The 23,111-nt window shown below is 43.2% G+C and overlaps 1 protein-coding gene across 1 annotated transcript in view; it reads right to left on the bottom strand.

Moving 5' to 3' along the window:
• Positions 1-22,433, bottom strand: part of ADAMTS6 (ADAM metallopeptidase with thrombospondin type 1 motif 6) — a 116,622-nt gene extending 94,189 nt beyond the window's left edge. Inside the window, exons 1-3 of the mRNA XM_083703791.1 lie at positions 21,847-22,433; positions 9,056-9,403; positions 7,663-8,053 (exon numbers count right to left, since the gene is read on the bottom strand). Of these exons, the coding sequence (XP_083559917.1) occupies positions 7,663-8,053; positions 9,056-9,152 (488 nt within the window). The 5' untranslated portion in view covers positions 9,153-9,403; positions 21,847-22,433. The remainder of the gene's footprint in view (positions 1-7,662; positions 8,054-9,055; positions 9,404-21,846) is intronic.
• Between the last annotated feature and the right edge of the window lie 678 nt (positions 22,434-23,111).

Here is a 23,111-nt window from a genome sequence, read left to right as displayed (position 1 = left end):
ATACAAATGGTTAATATCACATTATGCACTAAAAAATACATTTTAAATTACAAGATTGAGTCAAAGCAATTATTATTGAAAGATTCTGTTTTTATCCAGATGCTGAAACCTAACACTACACACGACCTTCATGTAAGCAAAGACCAATAAAATGTATTCATGCTATTTATATTGCTCATAAAAACATTTTAAATACGAGCCACCAACTCTGAGCAGATTAGCAGATCATCAAAATGCAGGAAGAACTCCCACACAGTTTCCACAGTAAACACATAATTAATCTAAACTTGCAATAATACCAAGAGAGACTTGCTATTTTGCAGTAAACAAAGCTGTTTACCTGTAAGCTGTGGTTCTTTGAGTGGATATTCAACACAGACATATGGGAATGTACTATCACAGTCTATCACAGGCAGGATATTCTGGATAAGTCCACAACATGAGTGTTTTTGACTTGCCCATGAACAGTAGATTCCCATATATGTGGAAAAGAAGTAGCGCCAGTGCCATCCCACTATGTTCTATTCACAGACAGTTGCAGATGGCATAAATAACAGAAAAGCCCCATGATAAGTTCATGATTTCTGCAGCTACTGTAGAAATGTGTGCAACTGCAGATAATACTTTGTGTAACTGCCTACCAGGAAAAATTGCAGGTAACTGGAAGGTCAGCCTGGTGCAATGAAACTTATTTAGCTAAAGCAATAGTTCCCAAACTCCTCACCCTCACCCTCCCATGGAACACTTGAAAATAGCTGAGGCTTTTGGTGGACCAGTTAATGATTTTTCTGCCTGTTGTAGAAATTGTAATGTGCTGTGCTACAGGCTGTATGATTTTTTAATCTTATTTTTACAGACACGCCATGGGCCACCTGAATAAAGCTCACATACCAGTCTGGGAACCCCTGAGCTAAAGTAAGGGATAACAACACTGTATTAAAACTATTGAAGGTGGCAGATGGCCAGAAGTTCAAAAGGATTTCCCATCAAGGAAGTAAAAGAGTTGGGCTCCAATAAACAACCCTCATCTGTGAATGAGGGACTATGTTAACTAAACCTCTGAGAATGCTGATTATCCTAGCTTGTGGTGGAAGGTAAAATGAAGTCCAGAGCTTAAAGGTCTTTCCACCCCCGACTTATTAAAATATCTCAGGTTGTGTCTAGCCTCCCTGCTTAATCTAATACTTCCTGTCTATTCATTGACCATTAAAATCAACACTATTAGTAGAGAAAAACATTATAATATCGAATTTTGTTTCTAGCAAACAAGTATAAAATTCTGAATGGAATTATTTGCTTGATCCTACATTCATTTGCTAGCTTAGTAGCCTATAGGAAGCAGAACATAATATTATTTGATTCTGGTTTTCCAAACACTTTTTTTCTTTTGAGATCAAAAGTGGCAACAAGCATAGTCATCAAATTTGTCAAGCATTTTAAAAATTAACTGCAATTGTTAAATAATTTACTACAATGTAAAATTCCATTTACTGTATTGGCCCGAATATAAGACGCACCCGCAAATAAGCCACACCTTTAAAATTCAAGGCTTATTTGCGGGTGCGGCCCACCTCCCAGCACTACCGCCCTGGACAAGGGGTGCGGGGGCGGCCGGCACCGGTGCTTGCTTTGAAGTGCGCCCACCTCCAAGCACTCCCTCCCCAAGCCAGAGCTGACTGCCCCCCGCCCAGGGCAGTAGTGCTGGGAGGCTGGCACGCAGCATGCTCGAAACCGAGCGCCAGCTTGGGGACACTACCATTCAGGGCAGTAGTGTCGGGAGGTGGGTGTGCAGCACTCGGTTCCGAATATAAGCCGCACTTTTACTTTCCAGTCGGAATTTGAGGGGAAAGTGTGGCTTATATCTGGGCCAATACAGTATTTCAATAGAGCTTACTTCAAAGGATGGCAGCTTTGAAAGTTCACCTCTTTCATATGTTTGAATGCTACAAACTTTTAAAATTGTCTTCCATGCCTCTAAATACGGTTGTGGTATTATCATCATCATTACTATTACTATTATTATTATTATTATTACTACTACTACTACTACTACAGTGGTACCTCGGGATGCGAACGGGATCCTTTCCAGAGCCCCATTCGCATCCCGAACAGAAGACAAGACGCGACAGCACGTCTGTGCATGTGCGGGTTGCGTTTCACCGCTTCGGCGCATGACGTCATTTTGACCGTCTGCGAATGCGCAAGCGGCGAAACCCGGAAGTAACGCGCTCCGTTACTTCTGGGTCGCCGCGGAGCGCAACCTAAAAGCGCTCAACCTGAAGCATATTTATCCCGAGGTATGACTGTACTGCTATTGCAAAGGGGAATGGAGAAGAAATGAACTGGTGAGTTCCCACCATCCTGCTCCCAGTAGTGGCACCTCTCCTCCCACTGTCACCACAGGGATGGGTCTCTGCAGAACTATTTTGCCCTTCAGAGGAGTTGAGAAGAAGCAATTACAGCTTCTTCTAACAAACAGTTATCTTTATTCCTTATTGATTTAATCAATTATTCCTTATTGATTTAATCAATCTATCAACTGCTTAATATAAAAAAGTTTTACAAAGTAAAAAAAAACCATAAAATAACAAAGCTAAAATGTAGAAATGTCAATAAAAATCCAGAATCCAAATACTAGAAAAACAATGAGCAGTGCAATGTTGATATTAAGTCAAGAAATGCCCAAACATTTCATTGTAACTTTCTTCTAAAAATCAGTGCTTATTTTTGTAACCATCTTACGTAAACTATTTTGGGAAGTCTATTTGATAAGCAGTATACAAATACCTTAAACAAACACTTTAATAAGTGAATGAGGACAAACTCATGAGAGACATCCAGCTCTACGTTGCTATTACCTAAAATATCTTCAGTAATAAAATGACATTTTCCATGTCCTACTTGTATTCTTCATAACTTTATCAGCACTGCCATGCAGATTATTATTTTTTTAAAAAACACTATTTGCCTATGCTGCCTTATGAGTGGAGAATATACAATTCCTCTCACATTCCAACTGTTCTCTCACTATTGTGAGATGTTATTTAATACAAATACAGGTTTCGGTTCACAGAGTGAAAAAATGAGGTTTAGGTTTACAATCCTATGCACATCTACATAGGAGTTAGTTTTGTGGAAACATATATAGGATTATTCATCTCACCCTTATGCTAGACATAGGCCTAGCCTAAAAAAACCAAAAACCATTTTTAATAGGCATCTGGGACAAATCCCTTTTTCCTGTGCACTTCATTTCATGAGAAGGTACTATTCTTTGCTAACTACTGACTTTTAAAGATGACTTCATCTATTACATATATGTACCAATCAATGGCCTCCACATTCTCTTTCCAGACAATTCTGTGACAGCTTCTTGAAGCCTCCATTATGTGTAGTTAATACATTCTAGAACAGCCTACCAATAAAATAAAATAAATTCTAAAGTTGGTCATTCAAACTGTAATTTCTAGTTTCCACAGCATAAACCTGCTTCTATGTGTTGGAGGATGGGGGTGGGTGAGGGGCAAAATGACGTTAGCTTAGTCTTCTTTTGGTGAAACATTGTACTTTTCTCATTTGTTAAGAGCCATTATAGATTTTCTCCTTTATACCCTTTTCCCTTTGAAAAGTAAAATAGCCTCTCAATGTTTAAGTTCCCCACCCCAGCTTTTCAAGTGCTAAAAGTAATTTTAGTAGCAGTGGTGGGGAGTTCAGTAAATGAATTCCAAGGATTAATATTATCCTCACAATATGACAGTTAGCAGGTTTCAAATTCTCGCCCATCCCCCCACCTGCTTGAAGCACCCACAGTATGCAGGATGAAGGATTGGCAGTTATTGCCTCAAAGGCAGCTCTCATGTATTTACATTATGTAGAGTTCTGAGGGCCTGTTTATAAATATATATGAAGAGATATATAGGGTAGTTCATTTGTTTTTTAACAAAAAGGATGCAGAGAGAGCCCATGTACCCCAGTTCAGGAAGGTCTACCTCAAGCTGAATGCTTCTGGTCTTCAGAAGTGGCAATTTTACTTAGCCCCTGAGATAGCTTTGGGTGACAAAGGATTGTGTGAGCATACTTTCCCCTTGGGATGCTAATGGATAAAAATGTACTATTTGTTTTTTGTTTTTCTAGCCACTCGCTCCCTTTTTTCATGCATGCACAGGCCACACACTAGTGAGACAAGAGGCCAGTTATACTCAGTCTCACAGTATTAACCGCTGAAATCAAGCACACCAGGACTGTCTGTGGCTAGGAACACAATGAAATCTGAAGTAATGTATAAATTTCAGCATCTCACTGTACCAGTTTTACAAAACAATCGTTTTAATTCATCTCTCGTACCTCAGAGACATGACAATATTAATAACCAAAGTCGGGATATTCACAATCAGCCAAAATAAATGAAAGGAATGAGAATCTAAGAGTAACCGGTAGCACTGTTTTAAAATAATTGGTTACAGAAAAATGCCTAAGGTCCAAAATGAAGATGTATAGGTAGGAAGAGCTGTGAAAGCTCAGCCCTGCTTTAGTATTCCCCAGGAGGAAGCCCATGACCAATCTTCAAGCATTGTTCTTCATCCTTGACACCAGTGATCAAGAGAGTCAGGAGCTGAAGCTTCAAGCAGGCTACCAAAGAGGTGCCCTGCCCCTATGATATAGGACAACTCTAGTCAGGCATCTCCTAAAGCAGTGGTGGCCAAACTTGGCCCTCCAGCTGTTTTGGGACTACAACTCCCATAAACCCTAGCTAACAGGACCAGTGGTCAGTGATGATGGGAATTGTAATCCCAAAACAGCTGGAGGGCCAGGTTTGGCCACCACTGTCCTAAAGGGATGCTACCATAGCTGGTCCCTCCTGTCAGTAAAGAGCCTCTTTCTGGGGCGTCACCTCAGCTTAAGTCAGTTTCTGAGCTGGCTCCTCCAGCACCAATAATAATAATTATTTATTTTTTCTACCCCACCCATCTGGCTGGGTTTACCTAGCCACTTTGGAAGTCTTTCAACAGAACATTAAAAACAGAATAAAACTTCAAACATTAAAAACTTTCCTAAACAGGGCTGCCTTCAGATGTCTTCTTAAAGTCGGATAGTTGTTTATTTCCTTGGCATCTAATGGGAGGGCGTTCCACAGGGCAGGCGCCACTACCGAGAAGGCCCTCTTCCTGAATAATAATAATTTATTAATAATAATAATTTATTAGGCTCCAATTCAGTGGTAAAGATCATGTACTCCTGGGGGAAAGTGGTGGACAAGCAGAAGTCTGGATGGGCCCTCAGTTCTTCAAAAGAAACAGTGTACCATTTCGCTTGCCTAGTATATGCCTGATGTGTGAGCTCTCTGGAACTGGCAGTCTTTAGAATTGGGCTACAAGATCAGCCTTTTTTTTTTTTTGCTTTCTCCTCTTCCCTTCCAAACCTAACTATAAGAGATTATCCAGGTCCTGGTCTTTCCATAGTTCTGTAAGGACTGTAAATCACAGTCCGTTGATCCTGTTGTGAGGAGTTACTACCTGCTTGTGAGTAGTGATAGAGAAAGCTAAAGAAAGCTGTGACCTTGCAGGCAAACAAGGGCCAATTCAGCAGACACATGCCCATTTCCAACACCGAGGAATTCCAATCACTAATCCTATTTCTAGAAAGTTAATGAGACCTTGTGACACCTAAGTGCAACTGATACCCAGTGTCTCTATGTAGAATATGTATGTATCTATTCTCTATGTAGAATAGAGAAACAATCTCCACATATCATAGATGGTACACTTTAAGATTTACTACAGTAATGAATAGTGTGTTGGTTTCCAAACATGGTGTGCTCTTTCATAATTTTGTAACCAACTACTCTACAGTTATTTTTAGGCTTGAATTATAGTACAACTGTACATGTCTTTTTCCATATAAGACTTACTGCTAAAACAACCCAGAATCCAATCAACAGCTGGACAGCTTACAAAAGTACTGTGTAGGCTTGGACTGTACACCTTTTGCTATGATTTATCACAATTGATACTGCAATGGTTCTGCTTCCTCCATATTCTTCACATTTGTCAACCAAGAGAATTTTCTCCAACTGGTTAATCAGATGGGCTAACATCAGAAAATTGTACTTTTAAGTACTTAGTGTTTTCTTAAGAAGTTTAAACTATCCTACCCACTAAAAGATACACTTTTATTCCTGTTAAACTTATTTCACGTTATAATCATTACATAATCAAAAAGCCACTACGGTACCTGTGCTGGACAGTTGTCTAAATTAGATGTCAATGCAGATTTCTAAAACTGATTACAATTCCTGTCCACTAATTAGAAGTTGTTGTTTTTTGAATGGTATTTTCAACTATAGGTTTTTGTTTGTTTTATTTGCACCATTGTATGCTTTTTGCTCATGCAATGCAGGCATTTCATAGGAACATAGGATGCTTGCCATACACTGAGTCAGTCCATCTAGTTCACTATTTTCTGCACTGACTGGTAGTAGCTCTCCAGGATTACAAACAGGAATCTCTCCCAGAAGATGCTGAGTTTGGAACCTGGGGCCAACATATACTCTACCACTAAGATATGGCTTTCCCCAGAGTTTGTGGGATTACTGCATTTTCAGAGTACTGAAGCAGCAGTCTTTATGTTGTTCTTCCCCCAGAATTGCCAGAAAATCCCTTGCCATCTGTTCTGGGGTTTTCTCCACTGTTCCAGAGCAGATGGGGGGGCATGGGGAGCACATGAGGAGAGGGGAAGTTCTGTTCTGCAAGGGGAAGACCTTGTGCAAATGGAACAGCTATGTTGGATACCACTCTGCTTGCTTATTCCCTGTGACACCAGCAACAAATGAAATGGTGTTACTGAGAAGCATGGTTTAACTGAAATGCCTCAAAACTATGTGCCTATTTCAGCTTTGCTCTGGGCAATGAGTGCAATGCCAATGCACACAAATCAAAAGAAGCAGAGGTGGTTTAAAGCAGGCTTCCTCAACCTTGGCCCTCCAGATGTTTTTGGCCTACAACTCCCATGATCCCTAGCTAGCAGGACCAGTGGTCAGGGATGATGGGAAGTGTAGTCTCAAAACATCTGGAGGGCCAAGGTTGAGGAAGCCTGGTTTAATCCAATCCTCCTTTCATAGCAGCAGTCATGGATGATACTGAACCTTTGCATTATCTGCAACATAACTGCAAGCCTAATTAGTTCCCATAGCCATTGCCATATCTAATGCAAGCCTATCTCTAAGCCTTCATTTGGCCATTAATTAACAAAAGGGCTTGCTTCAGCGAGCATCTTCCTCCAGAACTGGATTAAATTTCCTAGAAGTTTCCAGCTTTCCCCACAGTGAACCCCTCAGTCATCTGGTGTGAGTTCTGATTAGCTATTGACTCTCTGTGACTGTCTTGCAACTATGCAACAAGAAGACTATGTTGGAAGGCCTGTTCAGAGCTACTACCTGTGTCCTTTGTCATTTAATGACACACCCAGCCCTGTCCTAATGGGATCACCCTTTGTGTTAGAGCTAACATCCATCAGGAGCCTCTTCCCTATAGACAGCCCTCAAGCCCCCCTGTTCAAACATATGCCCATTATATGGCCATAATCCAAATAATAGTAGTAGTAGTAGTAATAATAGCGTGAACGGAGAGATGCTGTAAATTTAAAGACTCAAGAATACCAACATGCTAGAATACATAACGTGAACTTACCAGACCGTTGCAGTTGCTTAACGCTACTTTAGTTGTACCATGCTGGCCATGTAAATATCCCGTGTAATGACAGTTGTCTAAAAAGTCATGTTTCCACTGTGGCCCGTCTTTCCCCCAGTATTCTACTGTGAAGTGTTTGGAGACCAAATCTGTGTTGAGAGTCAGGTTTAAGTGAAAGTGCTTGCCATAGGCAGAAAGTTTAAAAAATAATTTAGATACTGCCAGTTCTTGGTCATAATGTTCAGTACTCCTCTTCTTTCTCCTGGAGGGCTTAGTATTTTTCACAGTAAAGCTGAGGAAGGCTCCATTATGATCAACCCTTATTGGGATTGTTAGTTGGTAGTGTTCAAGGTAAGACAGGAATTCCTCTTTGAAACCGCATGGTAAATCAGTCCAAGAAATGGCCATAAAAGAGAAGAAAATATAACAGGACACAAGAAGGAGTAGTACATTATCCACATTTTGCTATATCCAAGCACCATCAAAATTCATGTTCATGTGAACATATTAACACACAAAATGACTTTACTAAAGAAAATACCCACTTTCTAACAGAAAAAAATATTAATCTGTTCTTAAAATATACATTCCACTCATCCATATTATGTTAGCTAAATGTCTGGCCTATTCCATGATTTGCCTATTTCATGATGTGTCATTTGAAAAATATAAGTAAATATCTACCTATCTATCAGCAATAGAAAAAATGATTAGTATGGAAAGAATCATGTTGTAAATGTCAAAGGGTACAGTTCAATACCAGTGAGCTCCACTAATTTTAAAAGAGCACAAGCTGGGTTAGTGCCCTGATTCAACAATCAGATAAGGATGCACAAGCTTCAGTCCATGCGCTCCCACTGCCAGAAAGGATTCCTATTTTAACTTGCATTGAAGAAGTAGGCCTATACCGGCTGCTATTTCCATTTAAATTAATGGGAGAACTTGCACAAAGTGGTACTGAAGATATATATTGCAGTGCACACAGGGTCCTAGATTTCAGCATGTAGATTTCACATTTTTAATGAACAGGCAAAAAGCAAGAACTTTATTTATTTTTTTGTTCTAAATAAATTACTTCTGTTACTTCAACAATATTTTAATTTGGTAATTTCTTTATTATGAAGTGATACATTAAAATACTGACTTTTCAATTTGCTAATGGAGTCTAATGTGTTAACAGCTATACACAATGCTTAAATAATAAAATAAAAAGCGTATATTCCAATTTTACTCCCACAGAGAATAACTAAAATGTTTACACCATAAATCCTTTGTGGTCTCTCACAATGAATATTAATATAAATGTTAAAGAAAACTAATTAACTGAAATAAGTGACAAAAGACGGTAGCTTAAAAAGTTGGAACCCTACCTTGAGAACTATACGAAAGCCTGTTGTCACCGTGAAATTCTGACAAAACCATAATTATGCACAAAATCCAGGTCAACATCTTCCACAAAATTTCCATAATTTAGAAGAAGTGGGCTACCTATGTGCTACAGCTTTAACTCCACTCCAGCATTGCACCATAACCAAGATTTAGTATATTTCTTCAGGATTAGCTATTTGTGGTTCCACTTCTTGATAGGCGTTTTGGAATAATATACTTTTTTCTATGTCTGCAGACATTTTCAGTCCAAAAGTAATTAAAAAATAAGTCCTTCACATGTCAATGAGGAGTTAAAGTGAATAGCAAACAACTGTTGTCCATTTCTTTACCTGGAAAGCATAGATAACATTGAAAATCAGTTTCAGTCAATATTAATTTTTTAAACAATTAATTAGACAGACAGAATTTTCAACATCCTCAGACATCCAAATGCATGTCTTCTTTAGTTTTCATTTTGTATGGGTTGTCCAAGGTGAGAGCCCATGAGGGAAGATAGCCAATGACAGGGAAAGGATCTCTTTTTACCCTGAGGAGCTAAAGACCTCGGAGGTTCACTAGGCTATGCTCTAGAGCCGTTGAGGTTAGTGAAGGTTCAGTCAGCAGAGCAGAACCTAACAACCACTATGCCAACCATTCCCAAACTCCTCAAGGGCCAAAGGATGCATCCTGATAAGTCCCTACTCTTCAGGAAGACTAGTGCATAGCTCCAGTCAGGAGATGCCAGCCACTGGCCAACAGCTCTCCTATCCAGCCATGTCCAAAATTGCTGGGTGCCTAGTGCTTGGGCAGAAGGATTCTTTTCTTCCCATGGCAAGCAAGGCCAAGGCTGAATGACCCACTCTTGGAAGAAAGCTTCTGAGCATCAAGACAGTCACAGTAAATGTCATGCTCCTTCTAGAGCTTAGTCCTTCCAGGAGATGGAACTTAGGTCAGGGCCTCCTCAGAAGACAGCGAGGCCTAAATCAAGGAGGCTGAACAACGTCTGAGCGACCATGTGCAGCACACACCTGAGTATGAGGAGAAGGAAGGAGAGCAATGCTGAGAACAGTAAATACATATAGTAGTACATCCACTACTGTATCATCCTATTAATATCAATGGCCACACTAATTCCACCCTTTCCTGTCAGGATAGTGCTCTGCAAAGCATCCCTGCACCATATTCAAGTTTAGTAAGCTGAACTCCATACCTACTACATTGATTTCAGCTGTGAAGAAGAGAGCATGATGTGTCAATAGTCAAAAGAAAAATCCGGGACAAGCAAAATACCATATCTTCCGGCAAAATAATATATAATTTCTGATCTCATTATTACTGTTTTACAAGACTGTAACCTGCATACTTTATTCATGCAAAATTCTCGTTGACCATTGGTTGCAGAAAAATGAGTTCGGGATTTCAAATTATACAGTTCATAAAAACCCACGAAACCACAAATGTTATACAAAAAAATACTGCACATGAAAGTTGTTGCATCTGCAGTGACAAGTACACATTTTAAAGTTTTTAGGAAATGGCCACATTATAAATGGTTGGCCCTTACACAGCATAAAAATTGTGATTTTGTTTTGTTTCTCTCAAAATGCTGGTCTCCAAATATTTTGTGCTAATACTTAACAGCTGCCTGAGACTTGAGAATGTGCATCTACTTGTAGTCAAAACAAAACAATGAAAATGTTAAAACAATGTAAGTAAAATTATACTAAAAATCCTTTCTTAACAGAAAGGTCATGCGTTGCAATCAACAATGTCAGCAATGAAGATGGGGGGACATATGAAAATGGGCTGGGGTAAATGTTTCTGTGCACAGAGCGCATTTAGAAGTGCCATGCTTCCCTGCCTTCTTACCGGCACTAGGAGAATGAGGCGCTGTCTCATCTGATATAAATTTGTCTGTTCCCCTCCTATCAGCCAGGAAAACTATATCTGAGCTATGTTTGGTGGGGATATGAAAGAAAACCTTTTTCATGGCTGTACCCAGGTTGTGAAATGCTCCTTGATGCCTTTCTATTAGCTCCTTAAGACCTTCCATCACCTCACTGATTCTGGCAGGCATTTTTCTAATTAACTCTTGGAGTTTTGATCTGCTGTCCTGTCTGTGTTTAATTCTCTTTTACTGCTTTATGAAGCAAAACTACAGAAGTTCAGATACTGCTCAGAGGGAAATTAACTAAAAATGAGAGGCAATTTGCATCTGGAGTTCTCTGCCTCTGAATGATAGGTTCAGAGACAATTTATGTAACTGATTGGAATGCCAAGTGCAAAGCCACAAACTCTAGCAGAGGTACAGCACCCCACTGGACTATGAAGCCTTTCTAAGTTCTAAACTGGTGTAGTGGTTAAGAGCAGTAGTCACGTAATCTGGGGAACCGGGTTCGCGTCTCCGCTCCTCCACATGCAGCTGCTGGGTGACCTTGGGCCAGTCACACTTCTTTGAAGTCTCTCAGCCCCACTCACCTCACAGAGTGTTTGTTGTGGGGGAGGAAGGGAAAGGAGATTGTTAGCCGCTTTGAGACTCCTGAAGGGGAGTGAAAGGCGGGATATCAAATCCAAACTCTTCTTCTTCTATTGCTTCCCTGGGGCAGGTATAGCTGACCCTCACTAGATTCCCGCTTCTTGTACCTACATTAATGACCAAAGATCATTCGCAGTTCATTAGTTTGGCTTGTTCTACCATCCTACCACTGGTAAGTGCTCCCAGATCCTGGCCATTTAGCCATATTCCCCCCCCCCCCCAAGAACAACAATATTATTGGTTGAACTTTTGGATGTTGCTGCTATTTCGGGTCGCTGCCAAGAAAAGATGCACTTTCCTATGGGTCATTCACTTCGTTCATCAGGCCATAGGTCTTACAGCAAATGTTTACAGTCAGAATTTCTAGCTTGGCTTCTGTCCATCTCTACTTGCATCAGCAAGTCTCACATCTGGCCCTTCTAATTTGTTGCCCAGGGATATAGACTTGAGCAAGGAAATCCTTATTGCTCTACTCCTTTAGTTTTGTCTCCCCTCCCCACAAAAACTATTCTGCATGCTGTTCCAGAGTGATGGATGAGGGCACAATGATTTGCAATACCAAATCAAACAAGTGCCATTGACCTTCCTTTGTCAAAGCTATCCAGCTGGTCCTCTACCTGTAGCTCTGTGTTGTTCCCACCAGAATACAATGCCTGGCTTGTGGTACTTCAAGAAGGACAGACCACAACAAGATTCTCCAACCTCCCAAGATTCCCACCACTTACAGCCCTTAACATTCTTCTTCCTGTAATGTGAGCTTGAATGAAGGATTTGGCATGAAGGATTGGTTAATTTATTTCAATTTTTGTACCAAAGGTGCACTCTTCCATGGTCTCCTGAGACAGATGGATGCCAACCATTTTGATTTTTAATTTAGCCATATATATTTATATGCTCAGTGAAAATAAATTCCCCTTTCCATTAGAATTACCTGACAGACAAGCATATTTCACAACCTAGATCAATATGTTTGCGTGTTTCTTATTCCCTGCACACGTTTTCCGTAGTCTCCCCACAAGAGCTACAACTCACTGCCCATTTTTCTCACCAAGAATCACTAATATAAGACCACCTTCCTCAACATTTTACAAGTACCAAAGCTCATTAAAAGTTCAGATTATTTTTTGTTTGTCATAAGGGCTAGTGAGTCACATTATTTTATTTTGTTTATTGCCTAAAATTTTAAAGCTTCCTTTATTATCGGAGCCCCCCTGCTGTCAGTCATAAACGCAGCTGTGTTACCCTTCAATAACACAAGCTTTCCTTCAGCTCATCAACAAGACTAAACAAATGAAGAACACAGAGCCAAAGGGGCCACGTGTGGGTTGAGAATCACCCTCTATCAACACAGGAAGTACGTGGAAGAAACAGTGATTAAAATGCAATTATGTGTGATAATTAAAGACCATGGCATAATGTTCATTCTCAAGAGAATAGGAATTATAGACCATTACGTCATGCATGCATACAAGAGAGTTGACTCAGGATTTTATAAGCAGTCTTAACTCTTGGCATTTCCCAACAATACTACACAGAATGATGAGAAGTATCAAAGTTGTGGGCTCTAGGGTGTTATAACATGGGTGCTCCAAATTTCAGGAAAAATATATTGATTCTGCTCTTATTCCTTCTCTGGCCAATCCCTATGCTCTGAGCCTCTGCTGCCCACTTTTTCTTGTGAGGCCCCAGCATGACACAGCTACTGTTGCCATCTTCCTCATATCAACATTTTAAAGGTACCATTTCCACATACATTATTTCGTTTAAAATATGTTGGCCTGAATCTGAGGGTGGCACTGGTGACATGCTTGAGGACTGCTGCCTTGTTACCAGGTATCTTTGCACATGCAGTGTGTTTTAAATAGTGCTGCATCAAACAGTCGTGAGGCTTCATTTTTAGAGCAAAACATTATGTCTGCCTAAGCATATACTGTACTGGATCTTAATTTATTTTTCTGCTTAGTGATTCCATGTCTGCTGCTTCATTGTATTTTAATGAACTTTTTATGTTTTTGTATTATGTGGTATGCTGCCTTGATACCCATTTGAAAAGCAGTGCATGCCTTTTAAAGTATTTTTTTTATTAGAAAAAAATGTTGTGTGCTGTGTAAAGTGAACAAAGGTGTCTTTGAGTATCAATTCCCAGTCCCACTCTGTCCCAATACATCAACTACACATGATTAGTAGTGCAAGTGAGTGTAGTTCAACTGCATTTGCAAGACATAGCCCTCTTCCTGTGACACACCCTTTCACAAAGGGTAAGGCAAATCACAGAAAAAGGGAACAGGTTTCAAATATGTGTGTTATAGTAAATGTCAAAAACCTGGTTGCAATCACTACTTAGGTATGAAGGTAAAAAGAATTTTGTGAAATCTCAAAAAGAAAAACATCCTTCTCCCGACAAACATCAACAAGGGCAACCAAGGCAGTTTCAGTGCTGTGACTAGGCCTGAAGCTAGACTGAAATTGATTCAGATAATCAGTTTCCTCCAAGCATGCCTTAAGGTGGACTGCTGTCACCTTCTCAAGCACCTTGCCCCAAAAGAGGATATTTGCCACTGGGCAATAGTTGTTTCACATTATGGGTCCGGAAAAGTTCTCAAGTCCTTCAAGACAGAGGGTATCTCTCTATTCTCAAATGAAGCAATAATCACTCAATGGTCCCACCCAGTCAATCTCCTTTGGCTAGCTCTAAGAAGCCAAGATGGGCAAGGCTCAAGAGGGCAGCAATCTATGTGTGTTCTCAGGCCAAAGCAGCTGAAACTCATCCAATACAGATGAAACAGTGTTCCAGACACCTCCACTGGACTTGCTATAATTGTGGCATATGGTTTTTTGGGTTCTGCTATATAGGGCATATTAGTAGTCAGATTCTAGGACTGAGGTGGCGGAACATCCAGCCCACTAGGCCTCTGAATTTGGTCATGAGGCCATGGGCAAACTATACCCACCTGTCAGTTACTTAACATCATGTGATGTTAGGGGAAAGGATCTGTTACCACCAATCTAAGGACTAAGTTCTTAGATCGGAAGTAAGAGCTTTCTTATAAGAAGGAATGTGTGCAGAGGAGGACAACCAAGATGATCAAGGGTAAGTCTTACAAGGAGCGCTTGAAGGAGCTGGGAATGTTTAGCCTGGAAAAGAGGAGACTGAGAGGAGATATGACAGCCATCCTCAAATATCTTAAGGGCTGTCAAATGGAAAAGGGAACATGCTTGTTTTCTCCTGCTTTGGAGGGTAGGAGTCAAACCAATGGCTTCAAGTAACAAGAAAGGAGATTCCAGCTAAACACACGAAAAAACTTTCTAACAGTAAGAGCTGTTCGACAGTGGGACAGACTCCCACAAATGGTGGTGGACTTTTCTTCCTTGAAGGTTTTTAAGCAGAGGTTGGATGGCCATCTGTCATGGATGCTTTAGCTGAGATTCCTGCATTGCAAGGGGTTGGGTCCCTTCCAACTCTAAGATTCTATAACCAAGTCCAACACTAAACAACACAGCACTAAGACTGGAACACTAATAATCTTAATATCAAAGAGTACAGAATAAAAGGCACTCTAAAAATCTTCATGCACTCAAGGCTTCCCCAAGACAAAGTCCACTTCAGATCAATGAGAAAACCCACCCCCACCCCTGAATCTCAACAGGCCTTAAGTTGTGACTTTCTCTGGGTTGAGGCCAAGGTTTCTGGAGCTCAAGGTATACAGCAAACATAGCATCAAATGGCTCTGCAAAATGCATAATCATGTGAATACATTAAAGCTGCACCATATACCACAGTACACACATGTTCTTAGTCTATATAAAATAAGACTTGTCCACCTGTGAAGCATGGAAACACTGGTGAGTCCAGTATTTTGCAAGCAGGTGGCCTAATTTTGGCTGAGACAATCTTGCAGGTGTTGGGATTAGTTGGGTTTATCAGCATTTTCATTCATATATTTTAATACCAGAAGGGACTATTACATTACTATGCAGTCTGGCTCTCTTCACAAAAGGGCTACAGAATTCTACCCAGTCATTATTACATCAGCAGACCTAATTTACTTTTTACTGACCAAGTGTTTGTGCATGCACAGTATGTTTATGTGTGGGTACAAATGTGTGTATAAAATGTGTGTATGGCTAACCAACTTTACTGTTAAATATATGTGCCTTATTCCTTGAATCGCCACCCCTTCACACTCTGAAGTCTTTAACTCTGAAGTTTCTCTTTAAATATGTTATTAAACTAAACTAAACCATATAAAGCATTTCAGAAAGGTTTGCTTAATATCAAATAGTTCTTTTCTGATTCTATTATAAGTGAAGATACCCATCACAACCGATGTATTCCAAAGTAGTGAATTTCAAGTATATAACAGAGTAAGTGGAATGTGAATTGAGCCCAAACCCTATTAAAGCATCTCACATGCATACAAATAAAACACTGCACAAAACGTATTCCACTTGGCATTCTGTAGATCCTTTCATGAGATTTACAACCAAATTCTATCCCTCCAGAGCATTTGACAAAAAAGAGTTGGAAACTCAGTCCACCTGCCTCTAAAAGGAAAACCATCTCACTGCAACACGGGCTAAACAGAAGCTAGGAGTTGTTGGTCCAGCACATCTCCTGCCTCACCTGCAGACGTAAAGGAGAAGTAGAAATGTGTGTCATCAGCATATTGCTGACAATGTCCTCCAAAACTCTGGATGATCCCACTCAGCCATTTCATGTACTGTAGATGTTAAATAGTATAGGGGAGAAAATTGAGCCCCGAGGAACTCCGCATTGAGGGCTCCATGGGGCTGAAAAACACTCCCCAAGCATCTTGGAGCGACCATCCAAGTAGAACCAGAACCACCTCAAAGCAGCGCCACCCACTCCCAACCCAGACAGCTGCTCCAGAAGGAGGCCATGGTTGATGGTATTGAAAGCTGTTGGGAAGTCGAGGAGAATTAACAAGGACATGTTTCCCCTGTCTCTCTCATGACAAAGGTCATCATGCAGGGCTACCAAATCAGTTTCTGTGCCTAAACCCTGTTTTTCTACTTAAGGGGGGGCGGAGAGAGAGAGCAGCAAGTGTTCATCTGGATTAATTTTTAACACATATGTAAATCCAATCGTCATGTGCCTAATGGAAAAAGCCTCTCTGGAATAGTAAAGTCTAGGTGAAGAAAAGCAGCAATAAATAGTGCACAGGGGAACTCTGTGGAGGTGCAGGTGATTGGTTTAGCAGCCTTTCCTGAGTAGCACAAACCTGCCTTTCTTCTCCTTCAATATGCTACAATTAAAATGCTATAAATATATTAGCAGTGGCGAGGACATGATATAGTTACACTGACATTCACCTCAGTTTCCTTCTGCAGCGGATAACTATTTTAGAAAGCTTGCAATGATAGAGGCCATGCAAAGGGATCTCTGGTGCTCCTCACCCTTCTCCTTCCTGCGCAGGGAAACTTTGTGGGGCTGGCAGCCACTGAACCAATGCTTCATTTCCAGAGAAGTGCCAGAACCAAGCCAGTCCAAGAGACATGCCATCAGAGGGATCCCACCAGCAGGCCAGTCTGCTCCAACGTGCTCCAACTGAACTTACTGTACCCAAATTAACCAGGTAGTCTACCAGGCTTCCCAGCCTCAGGGCTATCTACCAAGAAAAATGTTGTGGGTAGGATAGGGACGCAAGGTCTCAGACCTACCCAAGCCCTACTTCCTCAGGTAGTCTGGCTTGCCCCCATGGCTTGTTCTTGTACTTGGACAGGGGCCCCTAATCTCAGACACCTCTGGCCATACCACCCAAGGCTAGGAAACTAAACCAAGTTGGATTACCTTGATGGAAGACCACCAGGGAAGCTCAAGTGCTGCAAGGCAGACCTACAATTTTTCATACAGCTGGCCAGGAGGTAGGATAGAGAAGAGAAATTGCTAGGGTCCAAACAGCTTCTAATCCTGCTCGGAATTTAAAAAGTCCAGATGGCTCCTAGCCTCACTGGGACAAAAAAGCACTGAACAGGCTTCCAAGTCCTGCTGGCTATAGGGTAAAAACTGATGCTGAGCTCGCTTTTTCCCTTCTCCCTCCCCATCACTGTGTGCTATCATCATGTATTTTAGAGTATATGCCTTTTTGACTAAGAACTGGGTCAAAAATAGCTCTCACTCAGTTAAGCTGTCTCTCCTGGAAATAGCTGGAGACAGAACCAGATTTCATATTTTCAGCAAAGGGTGAAGAATTGCTTCATTTTTGCCTCAACACCCAAGGATATGCCCTGCACCCACTGAGCCTAATCCAATTATGTCTGTACGACTACTCTTTCCAGTTAACTCAGCTGGTTAGAGTGTGGTGCTGATAACACCAAGGTCCTGTGTTCAATCCCCTTAAGGGTCACCTGCATATTCCTGCCTTGCAGGGGGTTGGACTAGATGATCCTCAGTGTTCCTTCCAACTCTACAATTCTATGACTCCTCCTATACTTCATCTCAAGAACTACAGGCTTAGAAGTAAAACATAATTCTGTGTGTGTTTTTTCCTTACACCCATCTGTTTATTTTGCTCAATAGCTTTCCTGATGAAGGACAACATGAAAGCTTGCTCATGACTTTGTGACATTTACAGTGGTGCTATGAAGCTGTCTCACGCTGGTCCATCTGGCTTAGTGTTGTAGGTACTGACCAACAGAAGCTCGCCAAGATTCAGGCATAAGCCTTTCCCAACTGCACCTAGAGAATTCAGGAAGCCCTCTACCAACTAGTAAAGGTAAACGTAAAGGGACCCCTGACCATTAGGTCCAGTCGTGGCCGACTCTGGGGTTGCGGCGCTCATCTCGCTTTATTGGCCAAGGGAGCCGGCGTACAGCTTCCGGGTCATGTGGCCAGCATGACTAAGCCGCTTCTGGTGAACCAGAGTAGCGCACAGAAATGCCATTTACCTTCCCGCCAGAGCAGTACCTATTTATCTACTTGCACTGTGACGTGCTTTCGAACTGCTAGGTTGGCAGGAGCAGGGACCCAGCAACCCTGTCGCGGGGATTCGAACCGCCAACCTTCTGATCAGCAAGCCCTAGACTCTGTGGTTTAACCCACAGCGCCACCCACATCCTTGCCAACTGAGCTCTACCCATATTTAGGGGAATAGAGGTCATAATAAAGGCATTATTTATTAAATATTAACATTTATTATTAAAGGTACCACTGTTTTGCCTTTCTACTTCTTAATGGTTAATCCTTAATTTGGGGGGGGGGGTAAGAGAAAACAGCCTGCAGCTGCTCCACGGTGAGAGAAAGACACCCTGCACATGGGCAGAAACACCTTTTTGATCATTATTTCACATATTTCAAGGTACTTGAGGACAGATTTCTGAACCCTGGCCGACCCTGCCAACCCCGGCAACCTCACTCAAGTCACCTCTTGGTGCAAACAGGTAGCAGCAGCGAGAGCCTGTGCTCGCAGGCTCCTTCCCGCCGCCTGCAAACGGCCTCCCTTCCTTCTCCCGCCGGAGCCTTGGCAACGGTACAGCGCCTGCAGCTCAGTCAGCCACCACCACCGGCCCTGGGCCTGCCTCCAAAGGCGGCGCAGCAGCAGCAGCAGCAGCAGCAGAGACTGAACCCATCGGCTTTCCGCCGCCGCCGGCACCAACAGCAGCCGCCGCTCTTTTCAATGAGCCTCATTCTCCAGCCGCATCATCTATCTCCCTGGGCAATGTTTGCTCAGACATTACTAGGCTCTGGCGGTAGCACCTGTGGCCCACTAATGGCCTGGCGTTAAGCCGCAAAAAACTCCTGCAAATACATCCGCTCCCCGGGAGAGAGGACGCCGGGGGAGGGGGTGGAGAGAGGGGGAGAAAGAGAGAGAGCGCGCGCTTGTCTAGATCAGGCGTTGTTGTTGTTAACTGTAGTTCATCATCAACCTTTATTACGGTCCAGAGACCCAACAAATCGTTACAACGCAATACACAATTCATACAGCCTACCTCCAGGTTAAACAAGCATTTTGTTCAGAACCTCCAGGTTAAACAAGCATTTTGTTCATCTGTACACCGCCCTCCACCCGAAGATCACAGGGCGGCTCACAACATAAAAATGCAAAACGAAAACAGCAAAACTGAAGGTTGCCGCCTCGCCTTGCAAACAAAACCCAGAAGTGTTGCCTGCCAGCCTTGCTTGCTCATCCAAGGGATAAAGAGACCCGTTTCCTCTACTTCTGGGAAATGTCTGCTGCAGAGCGGCCTTCAGGTAAAGCAGCCTTCAGACACACAGGGGCATCTGGCAGCTAAGCCTCGGGGCAAGAGGCGCATATATTGCTTGGCGGGAGCTCCCCGTTGCATATTGACAGAGCGCGCGAGGGAGAAAGATGCAGCCGCGGCGCCCATCCCCCACCGCCCGGGCTCCTGGCTGCTCTCATGCAAGTCACAGAGCCTCTCCTGGCAAGGAGTGAGCGGGGGGGGGGCGGAGAGGGAGAGAGAGACGTCTTGAATGGGCAGGACTCCCGAGAAGCGGCCAGTGATCCCTGGGACGAGGGGTTGCTAAGGCAAAGCGACGACAGGCGAGGAGGGGAAGTGGGTGTCCTATCAATCACAGGTATTGGCTTCTCCCACACCAGGTTTTTACAGAACGGCTGTTGCATAGACACAAAGCACCACACACACAAAAAGCCTGATTTGAAGGGCGCACTAGATTTTTTAAAAAGAAACAAATGAAGGTTTTTGGAGTTCAGGGCTCCTTTTCACGGCCTTTAAATAATTAGCTAAGCAACGGGGCCAACACCCAACACCAAAGGGAAAAGAGGTGTGGGTGTGTGCAGCCTGGCGTATGGTTTACTCGGAAGCAAGTTCCATTGAGTTTAATGGCGCTTACTCCCAAGTAAGCACACGCAGGATTGCATCGCGAATAAGCAGCAGGACAGGAATAAAAGCGCTGCTGCTGCTTCGTCTCTCACTTGCAATGCAACTCGCCAGATCAGCTGCCACCTGGGTGGTGAAGGGTGGGGGTGGGGAGGAGGGCAAAAGTCAAGTTATCTGTAAAACTTTGTGCCGCCCTCCTCCTCCTCTTCTCCCCCTCCTTAACTTTCTAAAGGATCAGCTGTCATTTTTTACTGCTGAAAGTCCAGACTACTTAAAAACAATCTTTTAAACCAGATCCCCCCCCCGCACACATTCATGCCTTCTGAGTACAAGAGAACATTTTACATCTACCCCCTCGGAGAGAACTCTAAAGAACAAAAGCCCTCTTCCCCCGCCTCGCCTCTCCCCACCCCCCACCCCAGGGAAGAGTCTGTAGCTGTTCTGGTGGAGCTGATCCTAAAGTTAACATTCAGCAGCCCATTTCCAGACAGCAGCGCTAAATCTATTTGGATAAAACGCGTGTGACCCAGACACTTGGCATGAGGCCCAAATGCGTTGCAAAGGCAGTCCAAATAAAAACAAGAGTCTGAGATTGACTCTCGCGCTCTCTTTTTCTCTCCTCTTGTACAACAATGAAAGAAATTAGCAAAGACAAGAGAGTGGACACACATTAGCCGGGAGCACGGTCCCAGTTAGTCCCCCACCCACCCTCCGGCCACACACCTTTGCCTCCCCTTCCCCAAAAACCCCTTTGAAAAGAGAGAGAGAGAGAGAGAGAGAGAGAGAGAGAGAGAGAGAGAGAGAGAGACACACACACACACACACAGAGCGATTCAATCGTCTCGGCAAGCGTTGCGAGTCTAGCAACTCCCTCCGCGTCTAGGGCTAAATCAAAGCTACACTCTCCCATCTCTCCCATTAGCCTCTTAAGAGCTTAATGTCTCTCTCCTTCAGGCGAGCATCCGGGCTCCAGCTATTACATCAATGCGACCCTTTTGAGTCGCATGCACACACGAAAATATGCACTTGTCTCCCCCATTTATATAGGCACTGACGTGACACAACCAAATGATGGGCTTTAGAATAGCAGAAGCAAAGTCAATGAGTTTAAAGGAACCGACAAACAAAAAGGGCTCGCATTATTTTGCCAACCATTGTTTTTCTTGCTTCCGAAACAGAAAAGTTTTCACTGCTCAAGAGCACACTTAAACCAAGCTTCTTTGCCTCAGAAGATCCTCGCGCGCGCCCCGATCCCCCCCTCCGCGCCCACTTTTTAATCCCCAGAGCTCAAAGGTTCCTCTGAAATTATTCAAAATCCACTTCGCCTAGTGCATTATAAACCACCCCAGCTCCACATCTGAACGCACCATTATGCGGGAGACAAAAATAAAAATAAATAAATCATAAGGCAAAGAGTCCGGTGAATTCTTTCCTTACCGTTTTCATCTTCAATTTCTCTGCTATAAAGTGAGTTTCAAACAATAGGAAATAGCACTTGGAGGGTTCCCGTATTCCTTCTCTCTGATTTCCCCTCTTGGCAAGCCAACGCCAGAATTATATTCTAGAGCAGAATGAAATCCTCTATAGCCTTTTTTTTTTCTAAAAAGGGGAAGCTGAGAGAACGGACTGACTAGGCAAGAGAATGGATGCCATCAATTCATCCAGCCTTATCTAAGCACCCTGCATATTTTTGTCTTTTACAACCAAAAAGTGGGGGCGGGGGGGAGGAAGAGAGAGAAGGGAAAGGGGTAGAAAGGAAGTGGGGAGAGGAGGGGGGGAAAGACTGAATTTGGGATGGGGTTTTTTCTTCTTGGCCACCCCTTCCAATGCAGAGCTATTATGTGAATACCATCAGGAGGAGAGAGAGGGAAGGAAAGGGGGAGAGAGGGAGCAGGAAAGACTGGAGAGAAAGTTTTGTTGAAGTAGCTCGAGATCTCTTCTCACTACCGGCCTTCAGCCAAGTTTGGAGCTGCAGCAGCAGCGGACTATTTTGGCCTGAGAGGTTGTGCACACTGACGTCAGTCTGCAAATGTGCCTCCGGCGCCCCTGGCGCTGCTGCGCATGTCGGGCCCATCACGTGGAGGGGGAGGGGGACGCGGAGGTACAATCAGGGTAACAGGCGAGGGGGCGAAAGGAAAGCCGCAGGGGGCTCGAGGCAATGTAAACTTCCTCGCCCCCCCCCCGCCCCGCTCGCACTCCTCAAAGTGCTTCATAATGAATGGGGGGGGGGGGAGTCTCGCGTCTCCTCCGCGCGCCTCGTGCTTCTCCTCTCCTTCCTTCAGAGCTGTTTTAAAGCAGCTCGGCTGAGATGGAGGAAAAGGAGACTTGGCTCCGGATGGGCTCGTGTCACTGGGAAAAACCTCCGCAACCCGGGGAACGTTAAAGGATCTCTGGAGGGAGCGGGGAAGGGAAGGAGCAAAGCAAAGGGCAAGCGGGCGACCCCAGCCTGGGGTTTATTCCCCTAGGCCCGACTTGGGTGCAAACTTGGATGGGCTTGACAGAGTGCTGAAAAAATGGCACGCTGGTAATTTTAAGAATAACAACGTAGTAAGCATGGTCGTTCCACACGTTACGTAGCAGCAAACCCGGGTTGACAACTGAATGTGTGAACCGCTCCGATGCATTGAAAAGCAAGGGGTGAAATGTGATTTCTGGATGTTGTTTGCTACGTCTCGTTTACACAAGGGAGTTAAAACGACCCC

The sequence above is a fragment of the Podarcis gaigeae genome, assembly GCF_964106915.1.
Source record: "Podarcis gaigeae genome assembly, chromosome: 11".
NCBI classification, from domain to species: Eukaryota; Metazoa; Chordata; class Lepidosauria; order Squamata; family Lacertidae; genus Podarcis; species Podarcis gaigeae.
This window is presented reverse-complemented; position numbering and strand designations above follow the sequence as displayed.